We start from the raw sequence: 26,390 nt of genomic DNA on the forward strand, positions 1-26,390 counted from the left end.
AGGAAGCGGTGGAGAGTTTGGATTGGTTTTGTCGGATCTGTGTAACTAACCAAGATGATAATAGTGTTACCTATTAAAATAGCACTAATGAAATAATTTTGCTTATTAATATTTCCAAAATTAATAAGCTGTGTGGGCTCTTGCCATGAATTCAGAGAATTCTGAATGCTGGCTCAAATAGACCAGATGACATGGTAAGTTTTAAGGATTTTATTCAGTGAGAGAAATGCTTAGGAGACTGAGGGCTATATCTAAGGGAGAAGGGGAAGTCTAGATCCATACCAAGAGGAGAGCAGGCCAGGAGCCACGTTCAGAAAGCGTTTGGTTATGAGCAGTGACAAGCGGCTTAGCAAGGGTAGCGAGGCAAAGGCGGAAAGAGAGCAGGTGGACAGAAGGTCACCCACCCTGAAGGTGCAGGGCAACAAAGGGCAATGGTGAAAAAAGGGCCAGGCCCACTGTGTTCCAGGCCTTTTATCCACTTCCAAAGGGGAGTGGTTATGTAGCCTGATTGGCAGGTGGGCATACAGGTGGGGTCAGGTAGGGGTATGAGGTCACACAGGGGTGTGGTGAAGGCATGGCCTTCCAGCTCACAAATTGATCGATTTTATCCTATCTGCCTGCCTACATCACTAGTATTATATATAATGGCTTGCATTCATTGAACACTTACCATAGCCAAATTGGTTTCAGAATTTTGTGTGCATTATCTCATTTAATTCTCACAATAACCCTGGGAGACAGATATGATTATTACTTTATGGATTAAAGTCTGTGATCTGGGTAGAGTTAAAATCCATGATAGTGACATGAAATATAATGTCTTGTATTATCACTACTGTTATGTCACTGCTCACACGATGTGATGTGCTGTTTTCTCTTTCAGAGCTTATCCTTCAGGCAGCAGCCATCTGTTGGGACAGCTGAAAGATGGCGAGAGGATTTGCCACTGGATAGCCATCAGCATCTTCCATCCAGGACCCAGAGAGATGCTTCCAGCAGACGACAGGTAGAGCAGACCAGAGTATGAAAAGTAGATTTCAGACAGGATTATAGGTACCTACTAATTGAGGGCAGTAAGGTTGATCAAAAGGCAGATTTTTAAGTTCATAGGATACAAAACCTGTCCTGATCTAAGATGATTTTAGAACTCTCACTGAAACCTAGGGTATTGTGGCAGCACCTATTGCCTCTTGGAAAACCCGAGGTCTTTTATGGGTATGGGAATCTTCCACCAGAGGCTAAGAAGAGAGCTCCATCAGGAAGTTGGTAGAGCATCAGATACCAGCACTAGGAAATCAATTGCTTGAGATTGGGCTGGAATTGCCTAAGGCTTGGGGGCATTGAGTTAAGATAAGAGCTATAGTTTTCAAGACAGTGTTCTCTTGGCTTACTAAAATTTGCTTAACTGAAGACTAGTTTATTCCCACTAGAGTTTTACCACTCCAGATAATTTCTATTTTGTAGTTTTATGTAATTTAAAAAACAAGGCAGTAGGAAGTGTTAGATTACATATGAGAGATAAAGAGAAATTTCCTTAAGTCTTCTCTAAGAGAGCAGAATGAAAACGGGGCAAAGTGACAGAAAGTAGGATTTGGGCTAAAATTTCAGGACCAAACTCTAGCTCTTTTGTGATTTTCAATTTGGGTTTCTAGAGTTGGCTAAAAGGTAAACTGTCATGTTTTATTCTAGGTTGGCATTTATACATATCCTGAGTTACACCTAGCTCTTCCCTTCCTCAGATTGTTTTGTATATGTTCCCCTCCCCGACATAATCATCCCTTTTTCCTGAAAAATTTTGTCTTTGCTCATCCTTCAAATTTCAGCTTAAAAGATACTTCTTTGTGTCACCAGAGAAAAGAGCCATGGAAGCCTTGGGGTTCTTGTCTTCACACGTAAGAAAGAATTCAGAATGGAAGGGATAGGGAGAGAGTTCCTGGTCACTCGGACTGGGGGAGAGTGAGGTTACATGGTTGAATGGAGAGAATACACCTGAGTAGGCCAGGTGGTGGGTCAGCAGAGAGCGGAGAGCTGAGCGCCCCAGTCTTTGTTTAGACTGGGGATTTTAAAGGAAAAAGGGGGCCAGGTTTCTCCTTCCCCTCCTCCTTCTCTATGACAAAGGGTTTGTAGAGGGTAAATTAGCAAATTCCTCCCCAGATATGTTGGCACCAGGCAAAGGGGGCCGTCTGTGAAGGTTTTATTGCCCCATGTTGTCAGGTCAGGTAACCCATTTGGTCCTGAGGAGAGAGAATTCTCCCAGGAGCTTTCCTTGGGGAAGGGCTGGGACCATCTGGAAGATTCTTAGGGTCTGGGCAGGACTTTCAAGTGCAAAATTCTGGGCTTCTGGGGCTTCTTCAGTAGGTGCGGGTCTCCAGGCCCTTCTCACACACACATGGGCTAATTTCTCACTTCCAGCCTAACACTTGGAAAAGACCACCCTGATCACCTTATCACAGCTTTTCTCTTTTTCTCCATCCTTGCATTCTGTTTGTTTGCTTCTCAGTGCAAATATTTTCTCCTATGTCCCATGTTATCTTTCTACTATATTCATAGTGACCTTTGATGCGAAACAGTTTTTAATTTTAATTAGCCTGATTTATCTATTCATTTCTTTTGTTACTTACGCTTTTGGTGTCATATTCAAGACATCTTTGCCAAAATCAATGTCTTGAAGCTTAATTCCTGTGTTTCTGTTTTAGCTAATTGGGCCCAAGGTACATGGTACATTTTGAATTAATTTTGTAGATAATGTGTGGCAAGGGCACAGCTTCATGTGGTCAGTCCAGTCTTGCCGCCCCTATTTGTTGAAAAGACTGTCCTTTCCCCCTCAAATGGCCTTGGCTCTTTTGGTGAAAGCATGTTGATATTGTCTAGCCTATTAATAATATTAAATATTAATATTTGGTGGGTTCTTGCTGTCTATTCAGAGAAGAATTCTGAATATCAACTTGAATAAACCAGGTGACATAGTAAGTTTTTAACATCTATTTAGTGAAAGAAATACACAGGAAAGTGAGAGCTTTATTTAGGGTAGACAGAAGTCTAGAAGCTAAGTTGGGTCCATACCAGGCAGAAAGCAGGCCAGGAGCCACGTAGAACAAAGCCACAGGTAGCATAGTGCAGGCAGGAAAGCAGAGACAGAGCACCAGAGGTGCGGGACAACAAGAGCAGGCCCACTGTGCTCCAGGCCTTTTATTTACTTCCAAAGGGGAGTGATTATGTAGTCTGATTGGCAAGTGAGCATACAGGTGAGATCAGGTAGGGGCATGAGTTCACACAGGGAGCGTGGTCTCCAGCTCATAAGTCTAATCAATTTAATCCTATCTGCCTGCCTATATAGGTCTTGGCTCCCTTGGTGAAAACATGTGAACATACATGCCAATATTTCTTCATGGGTTCTCTCCTTTGTCTCATTGGTGTTTAAGCCAGTACCATATCATCATCTTATTGATTACTGTAGCTTTGTGATAAGTTTTGAAATCAGGAAGTGTTAAACCTGTAATTATTCATCTTTTTTTTTTTTTTTTTTTTTTTTTTTTAAGATTTTATTTATTTGAGAGGTAGAGTTACAGACAGAGAGAGGGAGAGACAGAACAATCTTCCATCTGGTGGTTCACTCCCCAAATGGCTACAACGGCCGGAGCTGTGCTGATCCGAAGCCAGGAGCTTCTTCCAAATCTCTCACGTGGGTGCAAGGGCCCAAGTACTTGGGCCATCTTATGCTTTCCCAGGCCATAGTAGAGAGCTGGATTGGAAGAGGAGCAGCCAGGACATGAACCAGCATGGGATGCTGGTGCTGCAGGCAAAGGATTAACATACTACACCACAGTGCCGGTCCCTATTTATCTTTTTAAAGATTATTTTGCTGTTTAGAGTCTCTTGAGATCTCATATGAATTTTAGAATGCATTTTTCTATGTATGCAAAAATAATGTCATTAGGATTTTGTTAGTAATTGTATTAATTTTATAGATTGCTCTGTTGGACCTCAGAGAATGATATCCCAAAGGAGGTCTCACAAAGCAAAGTCTCTGACCTGTCCTCCTATCTCCTGTTTTCCTTTCTCCTTCCAGAAGGCAAACGCTTGAAACTAGAATTTCCCTTTCACAAGGCAAGTCATAGAAAGTAGGAATCCTTACCTTGTTTTATGATATTTCTGTGAAAAGACACCTTACTTAATATATTGAGTTCACAGCCAATAGCACTGTAATTCATACCTAGCTTGAATAAAGCTTATCTATATATTTTCTCCGTAAGGCTAATCGCACCTATTTTGTGTTTAGAATTGATACATGGTACTTCAGTAGTAAAATAGGGCCCATTTTAAATGGTCAAATCACCAACAAAAAGCCCCCAAAATACAAAAAAAAAAAAAATACAAAACTACAAAACAAAACAAAAAATCCTGGCCTAAATAGACTACAAAAAGTACATTTATCTATGAGGGCTGAAACAAAAAGGTAGAGCATCACCTTTTTTTTTTTTTTTTTTTTTTTTTAAAAAAAAAAAAAGAAAGAAATGCAAAGTTACAGAGAGAAGGAGACAGAGAGAGATCTTCCATCCGCTGGTCCATTCCCCAAATGCCTTCAATGGCTGGAGCTGTGCTGATCTGAAGCCAGGAGCCAGAGGCTTCTTCTGGGTCTCCCACATGGGTGCAGGACCCAAGGACTTGAGCCATCTTTCCCTGTTTTCCCAAGTGCATTAGCAGGGAGCTGGATTGGAAGTGCAGCAGCTGGGACTCAAACTGGTGTCTATATGGGATGCTGACACTGCATGCAGTGCCTTTACCCACTATGCTACAGGACTTGCCCTACTTTTTATTTTATTTTTTTAAGATTTATTTTATTCACTTGAAAGGCAGAGTTAAAGAGATGGAGAGACAGAGTGAGAGAGATCTTCCATCTGCTGGTTCACTCTCCAAATGGCAGCAGCAGTCAGGGCTGGGCCAGGGTGAAGCTAGTAGCTAAGAACTGTATCTGGGTCTCCCACACTTAGGCCATCTTCCACTGCTTTCCCAGGCTCATTAGCAGGGAGTTGGATGGAAAGTGGAACAACCAGAACTTGAACTGCTGCCCATATGGGATGCCAGTGTCACAGGCAGCAGCTTTACCCACTGTGCCACAACACTGGCCCTGAGCATTACCGTGTTTGATCTCACCTGTCAGTGTGTGTTGTGTGACCCAGATTTTTCATACTCCTGTGCATGTCTGCAAAGTACCACATGAGCACTGTGAATATTGAATTTTTAATTTTAATGATAGGCAAAATTACAGAAGTCAAATATGGAACTAATGAGGATTGACTGTAACTCACATGCCAACATGCCATGCAGTTAACCTATTTTCAAGTATAAAATTCAGTGGTTTTAGTATATTTATAGGATCGTGTGAGCATTACCACAATTTGAGAACTTTTTTTTTTTTTTTTTTTTTTTTGACAGGCAGAGTTAGACAATGAGAGAGAGAGACAGAGAGAAAGGTCTTCCTTTTTCCGATGGCTCACCCCCCAAAGTGGCCGCTACGGCCATGTGTTGCACCTATCTGAAACCAGGAGCCAGGTGCTTCTCCTGGCCTCCCATGGGGTGCAGGGCCCAAGCACTTGGGCCATCCTCCACTGCACTCCCTGGCCACAGCAGAGAGCTGGCCTGGAAGAGGGGCAACCGGGACAGAATCCGGCGCCCCAACCGGGACTAGAACCTGGAGTGCCGGCGCCGCAGGCGGAGGATTAGCCTAGTGAGCCACGGCGCTGGCCAGAGAACATTTTCATCACTCCTAACAAGACCTGTTCCCAGTGGTAGCCAATCCCCATTGCACCTTAGCCCCACCTCCAGCCCTATGCAACCAGTAAGCTATTTTCTGTCTCCATAGATTTGCCAGTTCTAGGGATGTCATATGAATGGGATCATGCAAGATGTAGCCTTCTGTGACTGATTTCTTTCACTTGCCATGACGTTCTCAGAGATCATTGATGTTGTAGCATACTACAGTACTTCATTCCTATTCATTGCTGACTAATATTCCATATTATGCACACAGCATGTTTTATTTATCAGTTTATCAAATGATGGACATTTGGCTTATTTCTACTTCTTGACTATTATGAATAATGCTGCTGTGAATATTTATGTACAAGTTTTTTTATGGACATATTTTTTCATTTCTCTTGGTTAAATATCTCATAATAGATTGCTGGGACATGTTCTTTTTTTTAATGTTTTTTTTTAAAGATTTATTTATTTATTTATTTATTTTTGACAGGCAGAGTGGATAGTGAGAGAGAGAGACAGAGAGAAAGGTCTTCCTTTTTTTGCCGTTGGTTCACCCTCCAATGGCCGCCATGGCTGGCGCGCTGCGGCCGGTGCGCCGCACTGATCTGAAGGCAGGAGCCAGGTGCTTCTCCTGGCCTCCCATGGGGTGCAGGGCCCAAGCACTTGGGCCATCCTCCACTGCACTCCCTGGCCACAGCAGAGAGCTGGCCTGGAAGAGGGGCAACCGGGAAAGAATCCGGCACCCCGACCGGGACTAGAACCCGGGGTGCCGGCGCCACTAGGTGAAGGATTAGCCTATTGAGCCACGGCGCCGGCCGGGACATGTTCTAACTCTGTACTTAACGTTTGGAGGAGCTACCAAATTAAATTCCAAAGTGGCTACACCATTTTTCATTCCCACCAACAGAGTATTTGGTTCAGATTTCTCTACATCCTCACCAAAACTTGTTATTATCTTTATTTTGATTATTGCCACCCAAGTGAGTATAAAGTGGTACTTCACTGTACTTTTTATTTGCATTTTTTGATGACCAATGTATTCATCACTTTGCAAGTGTTTATTAACCATTTGTATATTTTTTTTGGAGAATTGTCTATTAGATTTTTTGGCCCATTTCCTAATTGGGTTTGATTGTTGAATTATGAGCATGTGCTGTTTTCCAGCAAGGTTTGGAACCGTGAGTCAAAGGATGGGCAGGGACTACTGTCAGAGCAATAGTCAAATTTTATTAGTTTTACAAGGCTTTCATACTCGCACAATCATAGCATGCTCCTGTACCCAGGGGGCTAGTACTAGGGAAACAAGATTAGTTCAAGGAAACTTTTATCAAAAGAGATAATATTCATGTTTCATATAATCTGAAGGAACAATTTGTATTAAAAAGGTGGCCAAAGTATTTTCCTTCAAGGACAGATAGAGCCTGCAGCTGCTTGAAAAAGGGAGGTTGTGATGTCTGACCAAGGGACATTCTCAGATTAGCACATGATGCACAGTGAAGTGTCCTTCAGGCTGCTCATGTACATCTCTGATTCGACCTAGCCCGGGCTCCACATGAGAGCTTTTAATATTTTCTGCATACAGCCCCTTATAAAGTATTATCTTTTGATAATTTTTTTCCATTCTGTAAGTTATCTTTTAACTTTGTTGATGTTTTCCTTTGTAGCACTAGATTTATAACTAAAGTTATAAAAATATTTTTATTTGAAAGTCATATTTACAAAGAGTGAGAGGGGAGGGAGGGTGGGAAAGAGAGATTTTCCACTTGCTTCCAAGATTGTTCATAAAAATTATTGAAATACAGCTGATTTTTGTATATTTATCTTGTATTCTGCAACTTTACTGAAATATAATGTTTTTTTTTTTTTTTTTAAGATTTATTTATTTGAAAGGCAGAGAGAGAGACCTTCCACTAGTTCACTTCCCAAATGGTTGAAATGGCCAGAGTTGGGCAGGTCTGAAGCCAGGAGCTTCTTCTAGGTCTTCCATGTGGGTGCAGGGGCCCAAGGGCTTGGGCCATCTGCTGTTACTTTCCCAGGCACATTAGCAAGGAGCTGGATTGGAAGTGGAGCGGCTGGGACTCAAACTGTACCCATATGGGGTGTTGACACTGCAGGCAGTGGCTTGACCCACTGCTCCAGTGCTGTCCCCATATAATTTTTTAAAATGTGTATTTATTTAGTATTTTCATTTATGAGAGAGAAAGATATCTCCCATCTGCTTGTTCACTCCCCAAATGTCTGCAACAGCCAGGGCTGGGCCAGGCTGAAACCAGGAACCTAAAACTCCATCTGGATCTCCCACATGGGTAGCAGGGCCCAAGCACTTGAGCCATTATCTGCTGCCTCCCAGGATGCGTTAGCAGGAAGCTGTATCAGAAGCAGAGTAACCAAGACTCGAACTCGCATTCTTATATGGGATGATGGAATCCTTAGTAACAGCTTCACCCATTGTATTCCACACCCACCCCAAGTTTTTAATTTTGGTAGAGTCCAAGTTACCTGCTTTTTCTTCTGCATCTTACGCTTTTGGTTTTATATCTAAACAAACAAATAAATAAACAAACAAAAAAAACCCATCATCTAATCCAAGGCCATCATTAATCCATATGTACTTCTAAATGTTTGTCTAAGAATTTTACAGCTTTTAAATTTAGGTCTGTAGTTCACTTTGATGTTTTTACACATGTTGTGAGGAAGTGGTCCAATTTTATTCTTTAGCATGTGGATACCACTATGTCTCAGCACTGTTTGTTAAAATTATTCTTTCCCATTGACTTGTCTTTGCATTATGGTAAAAATCAGCTAGTCATAAATATTCAGGCTTATTTATGAATTCTCAATTCTGTGTCATTGATCTGTCTATGTATTCTTTTTGCTTTTTTTTTTTTTTTTTTTTTTTTAAAGATTTGCTTATTTGAGAGGCAGTTACAGAGAGGGAGAGGCAAAAGCAGAGAGAGAGAAATCTTCCATCCACTGGTTTCACTCCCCAGAGGCCACAACAGCCAGGAACAGGGCAGGCCGAAGCCAGGAGTCAGGAGCTGAGAGAGTCATCCAGGTCTCTCATGTGGGTGAAGGGGCCCAAGGATTTGGACCATTCTCTGCTGCTTTCCCAAGTGCATTGACAGGAGTTGGATTGAAAGTAGAGCAGCCAGGACTTGAACCATCGGTCATATAGGATGCTGGCATCACAGGTGGTGGCTTAACCTGCTTTGCTACAATGTTGGCTGGTTCCTGGCTATATAGTCTTAAGCCAGTGAAATCTGTCTTGATTACTACAGCTTTGTAGCAAGATGTTGGGAAAAGTGAGTCCTCCAACTGTGTTATTTTTCAAGATTGTTTTAACTATTCCTTTGCATCTTCATAGGAATTTTAGAATTGTACTGTCAATTTCTGTAAAGAATTCAACTGTGATGAAATTGGATTTAAATCTAAATCTCTTGACCAATTTGGGGTGCACTGCCATCTTAAAATTAGATCTTCCAATCTATAACTATTGGATGTCTTTCCATTTATCTAGGTCTTCAATTTCTTTCAATAATGTTTTCTAGAGTTAATAAAACTTATACTTCCTTTGCTAAATTTATTCCTTAATTTTTTTATTCTTTTTGATGGCATTGTCACTGGAATTTTTTCCTTTATTTTGCTTCCCAGATTGCTCATAAAAATTATGGAAATACAGCTGATTTTTGTATATTTATCTTGTATTCTACAACTTTACTGAAAGCTAATTGAGTTTTTTTAAAAAAAGATTTATTTATTTGAAAGGCAGAGTTGCAGAGAGAGTAAGAGAGAGAGAGAGAGAGCTAGAGTGAGCGAGCAAGCTGCTGGGTCGCTCCCCAAATGGCTGCAACAGCCTGAGCTATACCAGGCTGAAGCCAGGAGCCTGGAATTCCATCAAATTTTCCCACATGGGTGGCAAGGTCCAAAGTACTTGGGCCATATTCTACTGCTTTCCTAGGTGCATTAGCAGGGAGCTGAATCCAAAGTAGAGCAGCCCAGACTGCAACTGATGCTTATATGGGATGCTGGTGTTGCAGGTGGTGGCTTAACCTGCTGACCATGGTGCTAGACCTTATAATAACTTTTAAACTGAAGAAATTAAAACAAAACCTATTTTTTTATTTCTGAAAATTGCAGATCATAGCTTAATCCATAAAATGTCCAAGTAGATATACCAATCTATATGATAGCTTAGTAAAATTTGGAGAAAAATTAGCTTCAATTTCCTCTGCCACATCAGTTGATTGATATAATATTTTTAGATTCTTATACTCCAGATCCAACACCTATCAAGAGTTGTATAGATTGAAAGTGACTGTAGATTTGCGATATTAGGAGATCTGGCTTTATAGCCTGGATTCAATTCCAAGCACACTTGGGAAAGAGTAATTTCCAGTAGCCACTTTAGAAGAACTGAACTTTTGATTTATTATTTGTTCATTGTTTGTTTTTGAACATTTTGAGCATTTTCTTTTTGAACACCTTTTGTTTGGTGTAATTTTTTGGGGCTTTGTCAATTTCTTTTTATAATGCTTCCTTTTATTCTTTTCTGCTTTTTAGAATATTGGCCTTTTAGTTCTTTATCCAGTTGAGCTCAAAGTTGTGGGAGAAAAGAATTAATAAATTAAAAATTTCAAAAAAAGTTTACAAGGCTAACTTCTCATATTTTTGTTGCTTTGTGTGACTTGATTTTCTAACAGGTTTATAATCAATCAAGATCGAGCACTGAATTCCGGGCTCCCCTGGCATTTCAGTCTGGAGTAGATCAAGAAGAAGACAAGAAAGAAGTATGTAATGATAATGCTTTGGGACATCAATATTTCTGTTATGATGGTATATATGAAACTGGAAACAGTGTGTTGCTTTCTGATACACTAAGAGCTAACACCACAAATTCTGAAGAAGTTGATTGAATCATTACAAGGTGTTGGACTTCTCTTCTAAGCTCGTAGGGTTGATGTGAACTCAAAGATCTGATCTTAGTGAATTTCTCCAACTAATTATTTCTACCATGACTTATTTGAAGAAAAATTTTTAATTTATGTCTGGTTTGCCCATCCACCCTCCCTTCCTCCTTTACTCCCCCCCGTTCTCCCTCCTTCCTTCCTTTTTTTTTCCTTCCTTATCTAAACTTAGCTTGAACCCAACAGTTCTTAATCCTGACCATGCACCAATATCAGATGTGGAGTTTTTTCTCAAAATACAGATGTATAGACCCTAACTAGATATCTTGAATCAATAAGTGAAGGGAGAGATTTGGAGCATTTATACTTATAAAAGATACCACTGGTGATTCTTATACAGCCTCAATATTGAGAACTACTATTTAGACTTTTAATAATTCTTTAACAAAAAATATTATACTGCCATAGTATATGTATAGGTATGCTTTGTGTATTTTGTATCCTAAAAAGAGAATTAAATAAATCCAGAGATATGAACAGATCCCACATAGTGTAGTAGCATTTATTTTTCTGATCCTTGTTCCAATTGTGAATATGATGCCCTGATGTACTGTAAGCCCTTTTACCCTCCTCCCTGCCATTAAAAAGTTAAAGTGATTATTGTTCTGTTATAAAATACCTCTCACATTCTTTCTGTGGCCCTGCTTTTATGGTACTTACTGCTTGGGAACACAGAGTAAATATAGTATATATCTTACTTTGTCAAATATAATCATTTCCTTAAGTACTATTGACAAGGGATTATACTAAGTCCAAACTAAATTAGTATTCTGCTTTGTGGGTGAACAATGAATTGCTATGTTCTTGAAAATATAAAATTCTTGCGTGTGATATTGTCTTGAGTCACTATAGACAAAGGGAAATTAAGGACATAGTCCTATGTGACATATGGTTTTCTTATCTATAGCAAAAGAATATTTTCTTCCTTGGAAAGTTCTCTGGGAGTAGAATCTTAATAATTTTACTTCTTTTCTTTAGCGTCAAAAGCAGTACCTGAGACATAGACGACTTTTCATGGATATTGAGAGAGAGCAAGTTAAACAACAACAAAGGCAAAAAGAACAAAAGAAGAAAATTGAAAAGTAAGTTCTTTGATTCTCACTGTGAGCCTTAAATTACCAGTTAAGATGTTTTGGGAACTACATTTTAGAAATAATCAGGCAATAGTCTTTTTTTTTTTTAAAAGATTTATTTATTTATTGAAAGGCATAACAACAGAGAGATTGAAGAGGGGGTAGGGGGCAAGTATCTTCCATCTGCTGATTAACTACCCACATGGCTGCAACAGCCATGGCTGGGTCAGGCTGAAGCCAGGAGCCAGGAACTCCATCATCCTGGTCTCCTACATGGATGTCAGGAGCCAAAGCACTTGGGCTATCCTCTGCTGCCTTCCCAGGCACATTGGTAGGAAACTGGATTAGAAGCAGAGTAGCTAGTACTTGAATCAGCACTGTGATATGGGATGCCAGCACTGCAAGCAGCAGCTTTACCTGTTATGCTGTGAAGCTGGTCCTTAGTAGTTTAGTCTTTTAATTCGTATAGGAAACAACTAGTTTGATGTTGCTAGAATATGGAAAGATAGTGAACAGCTATTTTGTTTAATTTAAAAAAAAATATTTGAAAAGCAGAGTTAGAGGAGAGGGAGAGGAAGGAGGGAAGAGAGAGAAGAAGAGGGAAGGAGTGAGTGAGGGAGGGAGAGAGAGAAAGAGAGAGAGTTATTGATCTTCCATCAGCTGGTTCACTCCCCAAATGACTGCAACAGCCAGGGCTGGGCCAAGCTGAAGCCAGTAGCCCAGAGCTTCATTCTGGTCTCTCATGTGGGTACAGGGGCCCAAGTGCTTGGGCCATCCTCTGCTGCTTTCCCAGGCAGATTAGCAGGGAGCTGGATCAGAAGTGGAGCAGCCAGGATTCAAATCAGTGCCCATATGGGATGCCAGCACTGTAGAGAGGGGTTTAACGTGCTGTGCCACAGTGCCAGCCCCTGTTTAATTTTTTAAATAAATCTTATTTTTGAGAGCAGTTTTCAAGTTAATAGCAAAACTGAGCAGAAAATACAGAGTATACCTCCTGTGGCCACACATACAGCCTCCCCCACTATCAACATCCTTCTCTTATATGGACATATTATTACTCAAAATCTGTAGTTTACATTAGGGTTCCCCCGTGGTGTTGTGGCTTCTGTGGGTTGTGATAAAACATAAATGACATGTGTCTACCAGTATTACTGCCCTGAAAATCCTGTGTGCTCTACCTATTACTCCCTCCCTATCCTCAGGGCGCTAGCAAACACTTTCTTCTCTACTGTCTCCATGGTTTTGCCTTTTCCAGAATATCATATAGAGTGTTTTTTATTCATATGTGGGTGTCCAGTTGTTGTAGAACCACTTGTTGTAGAATTTTCTTCCTTGCATTGCCTTTGCTCCTTTTCCAAAGATCAGTTGACTATATTTGGATTTTTTATTCTATTCTGTTGATCTATTTGTCTTTCCCTTTATAAATATACCATCTTGATTACTGTAGCTTTATAGTAAGTTTTGAATTTGAGTAGTTTCTGCTCTCTAACTCTGCTCTTTTTTAATATTGTGATGGCTATTCTTGATCTTTTGCCTCTCCATATAAAGTTTAGACTCAGTTTGCTGGGAATTTGACTGGGGTTGTGTTGAATCTGTAGCTTAAATTGGGAAGAACTTACATCTTGACAGTATGGAGTCTTCCCATCTGTGATCATGGCGTATCTCTCCATTTATGTAGGACTCCTTGATTTCTTCCAACAGAGTCTTGTAGTTGTGTTTATGTAGCTCTTCTATATGTTTTGTAGGCTTGTAACTAAATGTTTCATTTTTTAGGGCACTAATGTAAGTGGCATTGTGTCTTTAATTCTAAATTCTACCTGTACATTGCTGCATATGGGAAAGTGACTAATTTTGTACATTAACTTTGTATCCTACAACCTAACTATGTTTGCTTATTAGTTCTAGGAGAAGTTTTTTGGAATTTTGGAATAGATGATCATGTAATCTGTGAATAATTTTATTTTTTTCTTTCTTTACCAATGTGTATACCTCTTCTTTCTTTTTTTTCATTCATTCTCTCTCTCTCTCTTTTGGTATGATTGCATTAACTTGGACTTATGGTAATTTTTCTTCTCCAATATTATTAATAAGTTTTCCTTTATCTTGGTGGTGATTATTCCTATAACAGAAGTATTCTTTAAATAAAAAAATTCTTTAAACATGCACACACGCACACATACACAGATACCCTCAATATGGCAGTCATGGCAAAGGAAATATTTACTTGGATTCTTTTAAGTGCTTTCACATGTATTTTATTTTATTTTATTTATAGTTTGTTCACGAAATCATTCAATCAAGCTTGTCCGTAACAGTTGTAGGACTGAAATAGAGTACAAATGCAGACTTAAATACCTTATATCTAAATATTTAAAAATCATAAATAAAGCAAAAATTGTTAAATGAGGAATATTCATTCACCTAGCTCAACAATATTATTTCTGCTTCATTGTTTTTTTTTTTTTTTTTTTGACAGGCAGAGTGGACAGTGAGAGAGAGAGACAGAGAGAAAGGTCTTCCTTTGCCGTTGGTTCACCCTCCAATGGCCGCCGCGGCCGGCGCATTGCGGCCGGCGCACCGCGCTGATCCAATGGCAGGAGCCAGGAGCCAGGTGCTTTTCCTGGTCTCCCATGGGGTGCAGGGCCCAAGCACCTGGGCCATCCTCCACTGCACTCCCTGGCCACAGCAGAGGGCTGGCCTGGAAGAGGGGCAACTGGGACAGAATCCGGCGCCCCGACCGGGACTAGAACCCGGTGTGCCGGCGCCGCTAGGCGGAGGATTAGCCTAGTGAGCCGCGGTGCCGGCCTCGACAATATTATTTCATAAAGACCTAGAAGGTCAGGTTCAAATTTGTAAGTACCAGAATTCTCTAAGTTACATGTAGAAATATGGCAGCATGGGGAGAGACAGCCCCTAACCTAGCTCCTTTCCTTTCCTACTATAACTCTATTTCGTACTGCAAATTATACATTATGCTGAACTCAGCCTAGATATCTAAGTTCTGTACACATGGTCTATAAGTAGCCACCTCTTAATATCCCACTGATTCTATGTACACACATCAAAGATGCAGTGTGCTCTCAGGAAAGCAAATGTGGAAAACAGAATTGTCTAAAAGATCCTGAAAACAGTCTTGAAAAGTTGAGGAAAGAATTGGGGGGGGGGGGTGGCGCTGGTGCTGTGGCATTGTGGGTAAAGCCACTGCCTACAGTGCCAGCTAGCATCACATATGGGTGCTGGTTCAAGTCCTGCATGCTCCACTTCCAACCCAGCTCTCTGCTATAGCCTGGGAAAGCAGTATAAAATGGCCCAAGTCCTTGGGCTCCTGCACCCACGTTGGTGATCTGGAAGAAGCTCCTGGCTTCAGATTGGCCCATATCTGGCCTTTGTGGCCATTTGGGGAGTGAACTAGCAGATGGAAGGCCTCTCTCTCTCTCTGCCTCCACCTCTGTAATTCTGCCTTTCAAATAAATAAATAAAAAAAATTAAAAAAAAAAGAATTCTAGGGGCATGAATACCTGGAATAGAACCTACAACAATAAACAGAGGCTTCAGATAAGCATATTCCTCTAGCTGCTCAGTCTCTGAAGCCTTTAGGAAGACAGGTCTCCAGAGGCAAGCCAAAGAGAGACTACTACAAAAGCGTGTCCTTTGGAGGTGCATATTTGGCCTAGCAGTTAAGACAGCAGTTAGAGTGCTTTCTTCCCACGTTAGAGGGCCTGAGTTCAAGTCCTGGCTCTACTCCTGATCCCTGCTTCCTGCTCTGTGCATTCTAGAAGGCAGCAGGTTTAAGTAGTTGGGCCCCATCACACACATGGGAGACCTGGTTCATGTTTTTGTTTCCCAGTTTCAACCGTGGCCAAAGCCCAGCCATTGCAAGCATTTGGGGAATGAATGGAAGCTCTCTTTCTTTTGCTATTTCTCTCTCTCTGTGCCTCTCAAATTAAATCTTAAAAAGAAATTTAAAATGAGCATCCCAAGGTAGGAACTCCCCTTTAATCCAATTAAGAGTGACTTTTCACTTATTCAGAAAACATTCATTTAGCATTTTCTACATCACAGACATTATTTTAATTGATATAAAGATAAGTAAAATATAGTCCCTTTTCTTGAATAACTCAATCAAGTTGGGGAAAGAAGCTAACAAACCAATATATGCAGGTAAGTAATATGATTAGTACTATTGCAGAAATAAGTCTTCCAAGAGCACAAACGAAGGGATCACTGGTTGTGTCTGGAGAATTAGAGAAATTACTACATTTCATTTGGGCCTAGGTGGACAAAATATGTGTTGGGGACAGGGATAAGGATGGTGAATTAAAAAAAAAAAAATCAAGATAAGCCAAGTGAGAGTAGAAGGAAGTAGCAGTGTTTCTTCTGAGTTTTACAGTTTACAAAAGCATTTATATATTATCTTGTTAGGTACTTATCAACAACAAAGCAAACAATCATTGATAACGTATTGCTAAGCCATGTACTATATGCTGATATATGTGGTAGGATAAGTTTGAATATGCTATTTGTTAGCTATGTAAACTTAAGTGAGTTACTTCACCTCTGAGCCTCAATCTCCTTAATTATAAGATGGAAGTTATAATACCTGTCTTCCAGTTTATTGGTAGAATGGAGACATATGTAACATATTTTCCATTTTATAAAATCACAATAAAAATTATCTGTAACTACCATGATGTTGATAGTCTCCTGTGGCCAGGGAGTGCAGTGGAGGATGGCCCAAGTACTTGTGCCCTGTACCCCATGGGAGACCAGGATAAGTACCTAGCTCCTGCCATCGGATCAGCGCGGTGCGCAGGCCGCAGCGCGCCGGCCGCGGCGGCCATTGGAGGGTGAACCAACGGCAAAGGAAGACCTTTCTCTCTGTCTCTCTCTCTCACTGTCCACTCTGCCTGTCAAAAAAAAAAAAATTAAAAAAAAAAAAAAGATAGTGATGGAAGGGTAGGAGTGCTGGTGGTGGTGGGGATGATTAATAGAATGAACATTAATGGAGGCCAGACAAATGGAAAAGAAGACAAAGTTTTTATAATGATAAAAATGAGGGGGCCTGCAATAAAGGGGGCAGCAAATAAAGCTGCTGCCTGCACTGCTGGCATCCCATATGCGCACTGGTTTGAGTCCTGGCTGCTCCAGCTCTCTGCTATGACCTGGGAAGGCAGTGGAAGATGGCCCAGGTCCTTGGGCCACTGCACCTGCATGGGAAACCCAGAAGAAGTTCTGGCTCCTGGTTTTGGATCGGTGTAGCTCTGGCCATTGCGGCCATCTGGGGGGTGGAACAGCAGATGGAAAACCTCTCTGTGTGTATCTCCCTCTTTCTGTCTGCAATTCTCAAGTAAATAAATCTTTAAAAAAAATGATGTAAGGATAGTCTGGGGAGACCAAGAAAGGCTTTGTAGGTAAGTTAATACTCAACTTTGATCTTAATAAATTTGAGTGTTCCAGGTGGCCAAGAAATTTAGCATGAAAGCTTAAGATATGCCTGAGAAATACTGTGAAAAGTGAGGTGGTCTTGGCAGAAGTGACAGAGGGGCTATAACAAAACTGTTGAAAGATTTTAAGACATGAGACTTATGGTTTGATTTGTTTCTTATATGTCTGGGAGTAGAATGCAGAATAGTTTGAAGAATAAGGAAAAGTAAGGCAAAGCGCGAGTTAAGAAGTTATTACAGGAAGAGTTAGGGGAAAAAAGGCAGAGAAAACTCGACACAAATTAAAGGGACACTGTGGGCCTACATGGAGGGTGTGGACATGCACAACTCAGGACCCCAGCAGCTCTGGAATGAGGGGAGACCAGTCTGCAGCAGCCCAAACCACTGGCAATAAAACTGTGGGAAGAGCCAAGCGGGAATCTGGAATGGAGCCCTGTCGGGAACAGTGTTCCTGCCAAACTAGAGGAGAAAAAAAAAATAGGGAGGGGGAGCTCATTTCTCTTTTCCCGACCACCCTGCAACTGGCATCCTATAACAAGCTGATAAAGGGCGGGCGCCATTTTGGATATACATTAACAGCTGCACCAGCTCATGTCCGTGTGCCCAGCAACCAGCCAAGTGGAGATGTCTGAGTCCAGCAGGGAGAACTGCCAGGGGGCTGGGTGCTCGTGACTGTGGAAGACTTGTGTGCTGGGTCTGTGAAAACACTATGGCTGCATGGGCAGTCTCAGAGTGTGACTAGGACTTTGGGCAGTCACTATGGGAGGTTCCACATGCTCAGGACTCCCTGATTCCCTGGTGAGGGTCGTTGCTACTGAATTTGTGCTTACACCAAGGACTGCACAGATTCTTTGGTTCTTGTGGCAGTGTGGATGAATATTATACAGACTGGATCTACTGCCCAGGCACTGGTCTCTGAGCAGAGGAGGTGAGCTGAAACTACACCAATAGAGCTAAACAAACCTACCCTCTGATTTAAAAAAAAAAAAAAAAAAAAAAAAAAGAGAGAGATTTGCCATGCCCAATCTGAACGTCACCTTGGACACTCCCTCCACCCTGGAGCACTGAACAGAGCTCCCTGAACACACCCACCACAGGCCTCTAAGTATGCACTGAGAAAGCAGACACTCCACTGATCCACAGAAGCACAGTCCAGAGATTAAAGCCATCACAGGGGAAAAACAAACAAACAAACAAAAAAACAAAAACAAAGAAGAAACCAATGAGTATCTCCACAAATGCTGAATAATAAACTCGATAATTCAAGAAACAAGAATAGGAGACAACATGACACCCCCAAAAGAACACAATTTAATACTAAAATGTGATGATGAAGAGATTGAAGAAATGCCAGATTGAATTTAAAAAATTGATCATAGGATTACTTAGAAGTAACCAGAAGCAAAGTCACAAACTCATGAAATCTGTACATGGCATGAGAGAAAATTTCTCCCATGAAATTGAGATCTTAAGGAGAAATCAAAATGAAATCTTAGAAATGAAGAATTTGGGGCTGGCGCTGTGGTGCAGTAGGTTAATTCTTTGCCTGTGGTGCTGGCATCCCATATGGATGCCAGTTCTAGTCCTGGCTGCTTCTCTTCCAATCCAGCTCTCTGCTGTGGCCTGAGAAAGCAGTAGAAGATGGCCCAAGTGCTTGGGCCCCTGCACCCACATGGGAGACCAGGAAGATGCACCTGGATCCTGGCTTCAGATTGACACAGCTCCGGCCAATGTGGCCAGCTGGGGAGTGAACCAACGGAAGGAAGACCTTTCTCTGTCTTTCCCTCTCACTGTCCATAACTCTACCTCTCAAATAAATAAATAATAATAAAATCTTAAAAAAAAAAAGAAATGAAGAATTTAATAGAACAAATAAAAAATGCAGTGGAAAGCCTTAACACCAGAATTGGTGAAGCAGAAGAAAGAATATCAGACTTAGAAGACAAATCCCAGGAAATGTTACAGTCAGACAAAAAAAAAGAAGAAGAAATTAGAAAACTAAAAAACACTGTTGGAGATCTATAGGATACTATCAAATATATGTGTCTTGGAAGTTCCTGAAGGCATGGAAAGAGAGAAATAATTAGAAGGCCTTTTTAGTGAAATAATAACAGAAAACATCCCTAATTTGGAGAAAGAAGTACAGCAAGCACATAGAATTCCTAATAGACATGACCAGAAAAGATCTTCACCTTGACACTTTGTAGTCACAAACTCTCCACAGTAAAACATAAAGAAAAGATTCTAAAACGTGCAGGAGAGAGTTTATGAGTTTTCATTATATATTTTGACATGAATTTGGACCAGTCAAAGGCTACTGCTGGGAACAGAGAACTAAGCTGTACTTTTGTTGGTCTTAAGGAACTGAAGTAACAAAGTGGCAGACTCAGAGAGTCTCAAACACTTGATTGGTTTTCTCCTCAAAACATTTCTGAAGTCTAAAAGGCTAAAAGACTGGGTAGAAATTTCTATCTGTAAAGTGGATTAGGCATCTATTAGTCTATGGTGCAGAGGAGATACAGAGTTCAGGACTCGCTGAGTTGGAAGAAAGATTCAAGGAGTAAATCTACATAATTTCAGTTGAAATCCATGAAGAATATACATTAAAAAGATGATTTAACTAGCTGTAGATTAAACCTACCTAAACTGCAAAGCAGCCTTGATTCTTCTGAATTTTGGATTGGATTAAGCCAATGAATGTGGTGTGGCTGGCATCCCATGTGGGTGCCAGTTCGAGTCTTGGCTGCTCCACTTCTGATCCAGCTCCTGCTAATGGCCTGGGAAAGCAGTAGAAGATGGTGCAAGTCCTTGGCCCCTGCCCCCAAAATGAGAGACCCAGATTAGACTCCTGGCTGGTGAAAGACTCTCTCTCTCTCTCTCTCTCTCTCTCTCTCTCTCTCTATATATATATATATATATATATATATATCCCCCTCTCTCCCCCTCCTTCCTACCCTCCTTCCCCCCCATCTTTGTACCTTTGCCTTTCAAATAAATAAAATAAATCTTTTTTAAAAAGACAATAAGGCCGGCACCGCGGCTCAACAGGCTAATCCTCCACCTAGCGGTGCTGGCACACCGGGTTCTAGTCCCAGTCGGGGCGCCGGATTCTGTCCCGGTTGCCCCCCTTCCAGGCCAGCTCTCTGCTATGGCCCGGGAGTGCAGTGGAGGATGGCCCAAGTGCTTGGGCCCTGCACCCATGGGAGACCAGGAGAAGCACCTGGCTCCTGCCTTCAGATCAGCGCGGTGCGCCGGCCGCAGTGTGCCGGCCGTGGTGGCCATTGGAGGGTGAACCAACAGCAAAAGGAAGACCTTTCTCTCTGTCTCTCTCTCTCACTGTCCACTCTGCCTGTCAAAAAACAAAACAAAACAAAAAGACAATGAATGCTGCACTCTCTGACAGAGAAGTGTGAACTCTCTGTGGTTATAGATAACATTAATTAGAGCCTCTAAAAAATGTAAAGCAATATTCAAAATGCAATCAAAATTGTTCAACTATATGAAAAATAGACCAGATGGCCAAAAGCTAAGAGAAAGAACCAATAATAGAAGCAGACTCACAGATGACACAGATATTGGTGTTAGCAAAGACTTTAAAATAATTCATTAATATGCTCAATAGAGGAAGAGATGTATAAAGAGGTGAAAATATGGAGAATTTCTATGGAGAATTGGAATCTGTAAAATAGAAATAAAATAGATATTCTGAAATTGAAAAATATAATTTTAAAATAAGAACTCAATTTTTATACAATGAGGAGCCACCTCAGACTCACTAGAATAAATTAGGCAGAAAGAGAACACAAACTTAGCAAGTACAGATATTGACGAGAATGCAGAACAACTGTAACTAATATATTGATAGCATTAAGTGGAAAAAAGCACAGTCTTTTTGGAAAGCTGTTTAGTATCTTATACTGTTAAACATAAGCCTACCCTATGACCTGATAATTTTATACCTAGCTATTTACTTAAGAAAAATGAAAACTTAAAAAATACCAAATGATGACAGAATATATTCCTTCCGAACATCTTTGGAATAGTTTCCAAAATTAGTTATATTCTGGGTTATTTTTTAGAGTATGTTCTCTGACTATAGTTACATTAAGCTAGAAATCATTGAGCAGTACATTTCTAAAGAATTCTGGGTCAAGGTTAAAATTACATTGGGAATTGGGGAATACCAAGAATAACAATGAAGGCAAAACATATCAAAACTTGTAAGAAACAACTAAAATAGGAGCCGGCACCGCGGCTCACTAGGCTAATCCTCTGCCTGCGGCGCCAGCACACCAGGTTCTAGTCCCGGTCGGGACGCCCGATTCTGTCCCAGTTGCCCCTCTTCCAGGCCAGCTCTCTGCTATGGCCCGGGAGTGCAGTGGAGGATGGCCCAAGTGCTTGGGCCCTGCACCCGCATGGGAGACCAGGAGAAGTACCTGGCTCCTGGCTTCAGATCAGCGGGATGCGCCGGCCATTGGCGGGTGAACCAACGGCAAAGGAAGACCTTTCTCTCTGTCTCTCTCTCACTGTCCACTCTGCCTGTCAAAAAAAAAAGGGGGGGGGAACCAAAGCCAATCTTTTAGCCTTCCATTTTTAGAAGCTTAGAAAAACTACAAATAAAAAAAAAGAAGTCTTCAGAATAAGTGTAAGTGCTGAAATTAATGAAATAGAAAATATGCACAACAAAGAAAACCAATAAAGCCAAAGTTAATTTTTTTAAAATGTAGTTTTGCTAGGAACATCTCACTTTTACTAATCAATACAAAAGAAAAGAGAGAAAGCATGGTCTGCCAGTATTAGGAAAGGGAAAAGAATCAATACTAAAGAGCCTGCAGACATTAAGTGATAAGAAGAAGGTATTCCAAATAACTTAGCACTAAAAAAATTGATATTTTGATGAAGTAGACAAAGCTCCTTTTTAAAAAACAGCTGAAATGGATGCAAGAAAAATTTAAAAATATGAATATTCTTGTATCACTTGGAGGAATTAAATCAGTTTTGTTAAATCCGCTCCATGGGACCAGCGCTGTGGTGTAATAGGTAAAGCTGCCGCCTGCAGTGCCAGCATCCCAAATGGGCACAACAAGTCCCAGCTGCTCCAGTGATTAAAATACTGCCTGGGATACCTATTTTCCATATCAGTGTGCCTGGGTTCACCTCCTGGCACCATTCTCCATTCCAGCTTCCTCTAACGCAAGCCCTGGGAAGCCATAGGTTATGGCTCAGGTAGTTGGGTCCCTGCCACTCAAGTTGGAGACCTGGATTGACTTAGCTCCTGGTTTTGGCCTGGCTCATCAGTAGCAATTATGGGCATTTGGGGAGTGAATTGGTGGATCGGAAATCTCTCACTGCCTTTCAAATAAAATTTGTGTGTGTGTATGTGTGTGTGTGTGTGTAAATATGTATTCACACTTGCAGATTTTTTTAAAAAAGAATTATTTTGGCTACTAAAATAAATGATTTTTAAAATCTTTTTGTGTATTTCTAAATTTTTTTAATTTTTCATCACTAGTGTGACTTTGGAAGCCTAAGCCACATAAGCATCATAAGGCACCCTTTACTGCTAAATATCTTTTTGTTTTGTAGTACCAATATAAGAACTCTGGAAATTTCTGTATGGCAACTCACCACTGACAGTAGTTTTCCTGTGAGATGGTTGCTGGTTCTTTTCTGTATGTTTTTATTTTCACATGCTTTTCTGCCTCTTGAGATATGTAATAATACTGTTGTCTAAAAGTAACCTGATAAAAACTTCTACAATTGAGTGTGTGTGTGTGTGTGTGTGTGTGTTGGACTAAGGTGGGTGAGGTTTGGGAAAAAAATCCTTATGAGATTGTCTAGTATATCTTGTAGGCAGAATCCTATTTAAATATTTCCGCAGATCTTCTATTCTTAATGTGCTTTAGAACTATAGTTATATAATCTTTCTCAATTTCAGAATCTGAGAATGTTGACTCCCAGGAAATCATTTTTATATCTAGGCTAGGCTTATTTTACAATAGGCTATAAGATTTTAGCCATAATTATGATCTGATTAGCATCAAAAAATCTTTCAATTTGGTAGTACCCATGTATAAGCATTTTACAAACTCACTGGGTTAAAGACAGAATGGGAATGCAGTTCAGTTCATTTAATGGAAGCTAATGCACCCCTGCTGTGGGTATTTTATTTCTAATCTAAATCTCCTTATGACATGCTTACCACATGGCATAGTCAGTGGGAAATTTTCCTTTAGCAGTGCTCTGACCTTCTTTGAAAGTTTTTTTTGCTTAAGATTTTTGTTTTATTGCCATTTTCTGCTGGATAATATGAAGACCTCTAGTTGTTTTACAGATGGTATCAGGAGGCTTAATCTTGTTGATAGTTGACAAATAATTAAAAATTTTTTTTCGCCTTTTTCATGTTAGAAACTAATGACTAATGCCTTCTTTGCATGGAAACTATATGATTTAACTTGACAGACAAAACACTTTGGCAGCATTCTAAAATAATACATCTGCTTTGTAAATAAAAATTGATAACTGCTTAACTTAACCCAGTTATGATGAAACTCGAATGGTAAGGTTTCATTCATTTATTTAACAGTCAATTATTGAGCACCTATTGATTGGTAGACATGATGCTAGACTTGTAAGGTATAAGAAACAAAAGGCATGATCTTAGTCTTCAAGGAACCATTAGATGGATTTGACCAACTAATGGTAAAACAGGTAAGTAAATATATCATGATAATATCCTAAATTAAGTATTACAAGACAATACAGCATGTGGTTAAGGACATGGAGAAATATATGTTTGAGTCCCAGCTCTGCTACTAACTATGTTTCTTTGGGAAAGTTACCTCTATAATCCTCAGTTTCCTCTTTATAAAAGAAGGATGATAATGCTGTATATCACATAAAGTTTCTATAAGGATTAAATGGAATAATATGTAAATATGTTTAACACAGAATCTGGCACATAGTATATGCTCAGTAATGTTAGTAGCTGCTGTTGTCATTAGAAGAAAAAAGTACAAGAGCACAAGAGATCGTATGGAAACAAAATTGGGAATATGGGTGGCAGAAGGAAAGGGATGACTTTCTGAGCCAGGTTTTGAAGGATAGGAGAAGTATGGGACAAAATGGAGAGAAGATTGGGAAAACAGTAGACAGGAATTTTAGGCAAAAGCAGTGATTCATGAAAGCATAAGAAACTGGGTTTTATGTGAGCTGAGCTAAATGAATGACAAGAGGTGAGCCTTAAGAAATAAGGAAAGGGGCCAGCATTGTGGTGTAGTGGGTAAAGCTGCCGCCTGCAGTGCTGGCATCGATATGGGCACTGGTTCAAGTCCCAGCTGCTCCACTTCTGATCTCTGTTATGGCCCAGGAGAGCAGTGGAAGATGGCCCAGGTCCCTGGGCCCCTGTACCGACGTGGGAGACCTGGAGGAGGCTTCTGGCTCCTGGCTTCTGATTGGTCTAGCTCTGGCCATTGCAGTCAACTGGAGGGTGAACCAGTAGATAGAGGACCTCTCTCTCTCTCTACCTCTGCCTCTCTGGCTTTCAAATAAATCTTAAAAAAAAAAAAAAAAAAGAAAGAAATAAGGAAAGACAAGATCATAAAGAGCTTAGTATGCAATGTGAAGGAATTTGGACTTTAACCTCAAAACAGATAGAAGCCAATTAGAGACCTTGTAGGGGATAGATAAGATTACTAAGACTAAATGTTAAGAAGTTGTTGAAATAATACACTTAGAGAAGAGGGTGAAATTTATTATTTTAAAAAAGATTATCATATATTAAATTCTTACTGTTTCAAGGGCTTTAACAGATTAGCAATTCATTTAATTGATAGAACAATCCTGCAAGGTAACAGTAGCTATTCAAGGAATATTCAGTTTGCTGGGTGTAATATTGAGTGCTTAAGAGGCATTAGCTCATTTACTCATTTTGATAATCTTGTAAGGTAGATGTTTACTATTTTTAATTCCCAGATGTGAAAATGAGCCCTAAAGAGGTTAAATAATTTGCCTAATATTAATATTGCCTAATCTCACACTTATCAAGTGGCAGAACTAGAATTCAGTTCCATCATCTAGCTTCTTTAAAGCCTGTAACACAGCTTCATAAGACATGACCATGGGAGAGAAGGCAGTTTTAAGAGAAGTCAAGAGAATTGATAAGATTTTTCAGAGGAGAGTTTCAGGTTAAATCCCAGATTTATGGGATGAGCCACCAGGTAAATGGGGTGTTATATAATACAGATTTGAAAGGAAGAAGGTAGAGATGAAGAGGAAATGTTTAGATTGGGGCATATTGGATTTGAGATGCTTAAGGTAAATCCAAGTAGAGAATCCAATAGGAAATAGGAAATTATTCTTAGTAATGACTTCTGAAGTCACTAAGGAACAATATATCAGAACTAGGAATGGAGAAACAGAAAAATAGAATAGAAAAACAAGATCAGTAGGGAACAATTTAGACTGTGCTAGATTAGACATTACTGTTGTATCAAAAAGACAGAATTCTTCGACCTTCCTTGAGAAGTTATTTTTCTCATAGAGTATCTTTCCTACTGAAATGAATAAACCTGTTAATTAATCTTAAAAGCAGAATTCCTTTAATTTCAAAGTATTGGTATTGGCAGATTTCTGTGATTGCTCAGGAAGAAAGAATCCATAGAATCAAAAGATTTCCCTCATTGTTGGGTCTAGATCTCTATTTTAGATAACGCACTAGAGGATTAGGGTGTGGGCATATCATATGGAAGATAACTGAGTTACAAGAAGAGTTTATGAGTTACTGAAATTATAAGGATATACATTTATATTCTTTTATATATAGTTTTCCTTTGCTATCTCTGTTTTCAAGATTCTCCTTGAAAATGTAAATATTGATATCTACTTGTTTAATTGTTCAAACAGCCAATATATCAAGTTTATAAACCATTTTTTTTTATTCTTACCTCTCTTATTGAAAATATGACACTGGTTTCAGAATACATTTCAGCATAGCCGGAGAACCATTGTGATAGTATTCTTCTAGGAAAAACAGACACATTGACAATATTAATTTCTGATGACCTGGTCTAACTTCTATTGTGTATCGGTATAAGGTGTATTTACTCAAGAGGCATTGGAGGCATTAGAAAATAATACAAACTTGT

The 26,390-nt window shown here is 40.1% G+C and overlaps 1 protein-coding gene across 11 annotated transcripts in view; it reads left to right on the forward strand.

Moving 5' to 3' along the window:
* The window catches only part of CCDC15 (coiled-coil domain containing 15), an 80,914-nt gene that overhangs the window by 39,490 nt on the left and 15,034 nt on the right, over window positions 1-26,390 (forward strand). For all 11 annotated transcript variants that reach the window (XM_051848410.3, XM_051848399.3, XM_089335134.1 and 8 more), the window contains 3 exons: window positions 884-1,006; window positions 10,464-10,550; window positions 11,706-11,809. In XM_051848410.3, the coding sequence (XP_051704370.2) occupies window positions 884-1,006; window positions 10,464-10,550; window positions 11,706-11,809 (314 nt within the window). The remainder of the gene's footprint in view (window positions 1-883; window positions 1,007-10,463; window positions 10,551-11,705; window positions 11,810-26,390) is intronic.

The sequence above is a fragment of the Oryctolagus cuniculus genome, chromosome 1 (assembly GCF_051225735.1).
Source record: "Oryctolagus cuniculus isolate XC-2025 breed Fujian yellow rabbit chromosome 1, ASM5122573v1, whole genome shotgun sequence".
NCBI classification, from domain to species: domain Eukaryota; kingdom Metazoa; phylum Chordata; class Mammalia; order Lagomorpha; family Leporidae; genus Oryctolagus; species Oryctolagus cuniculus.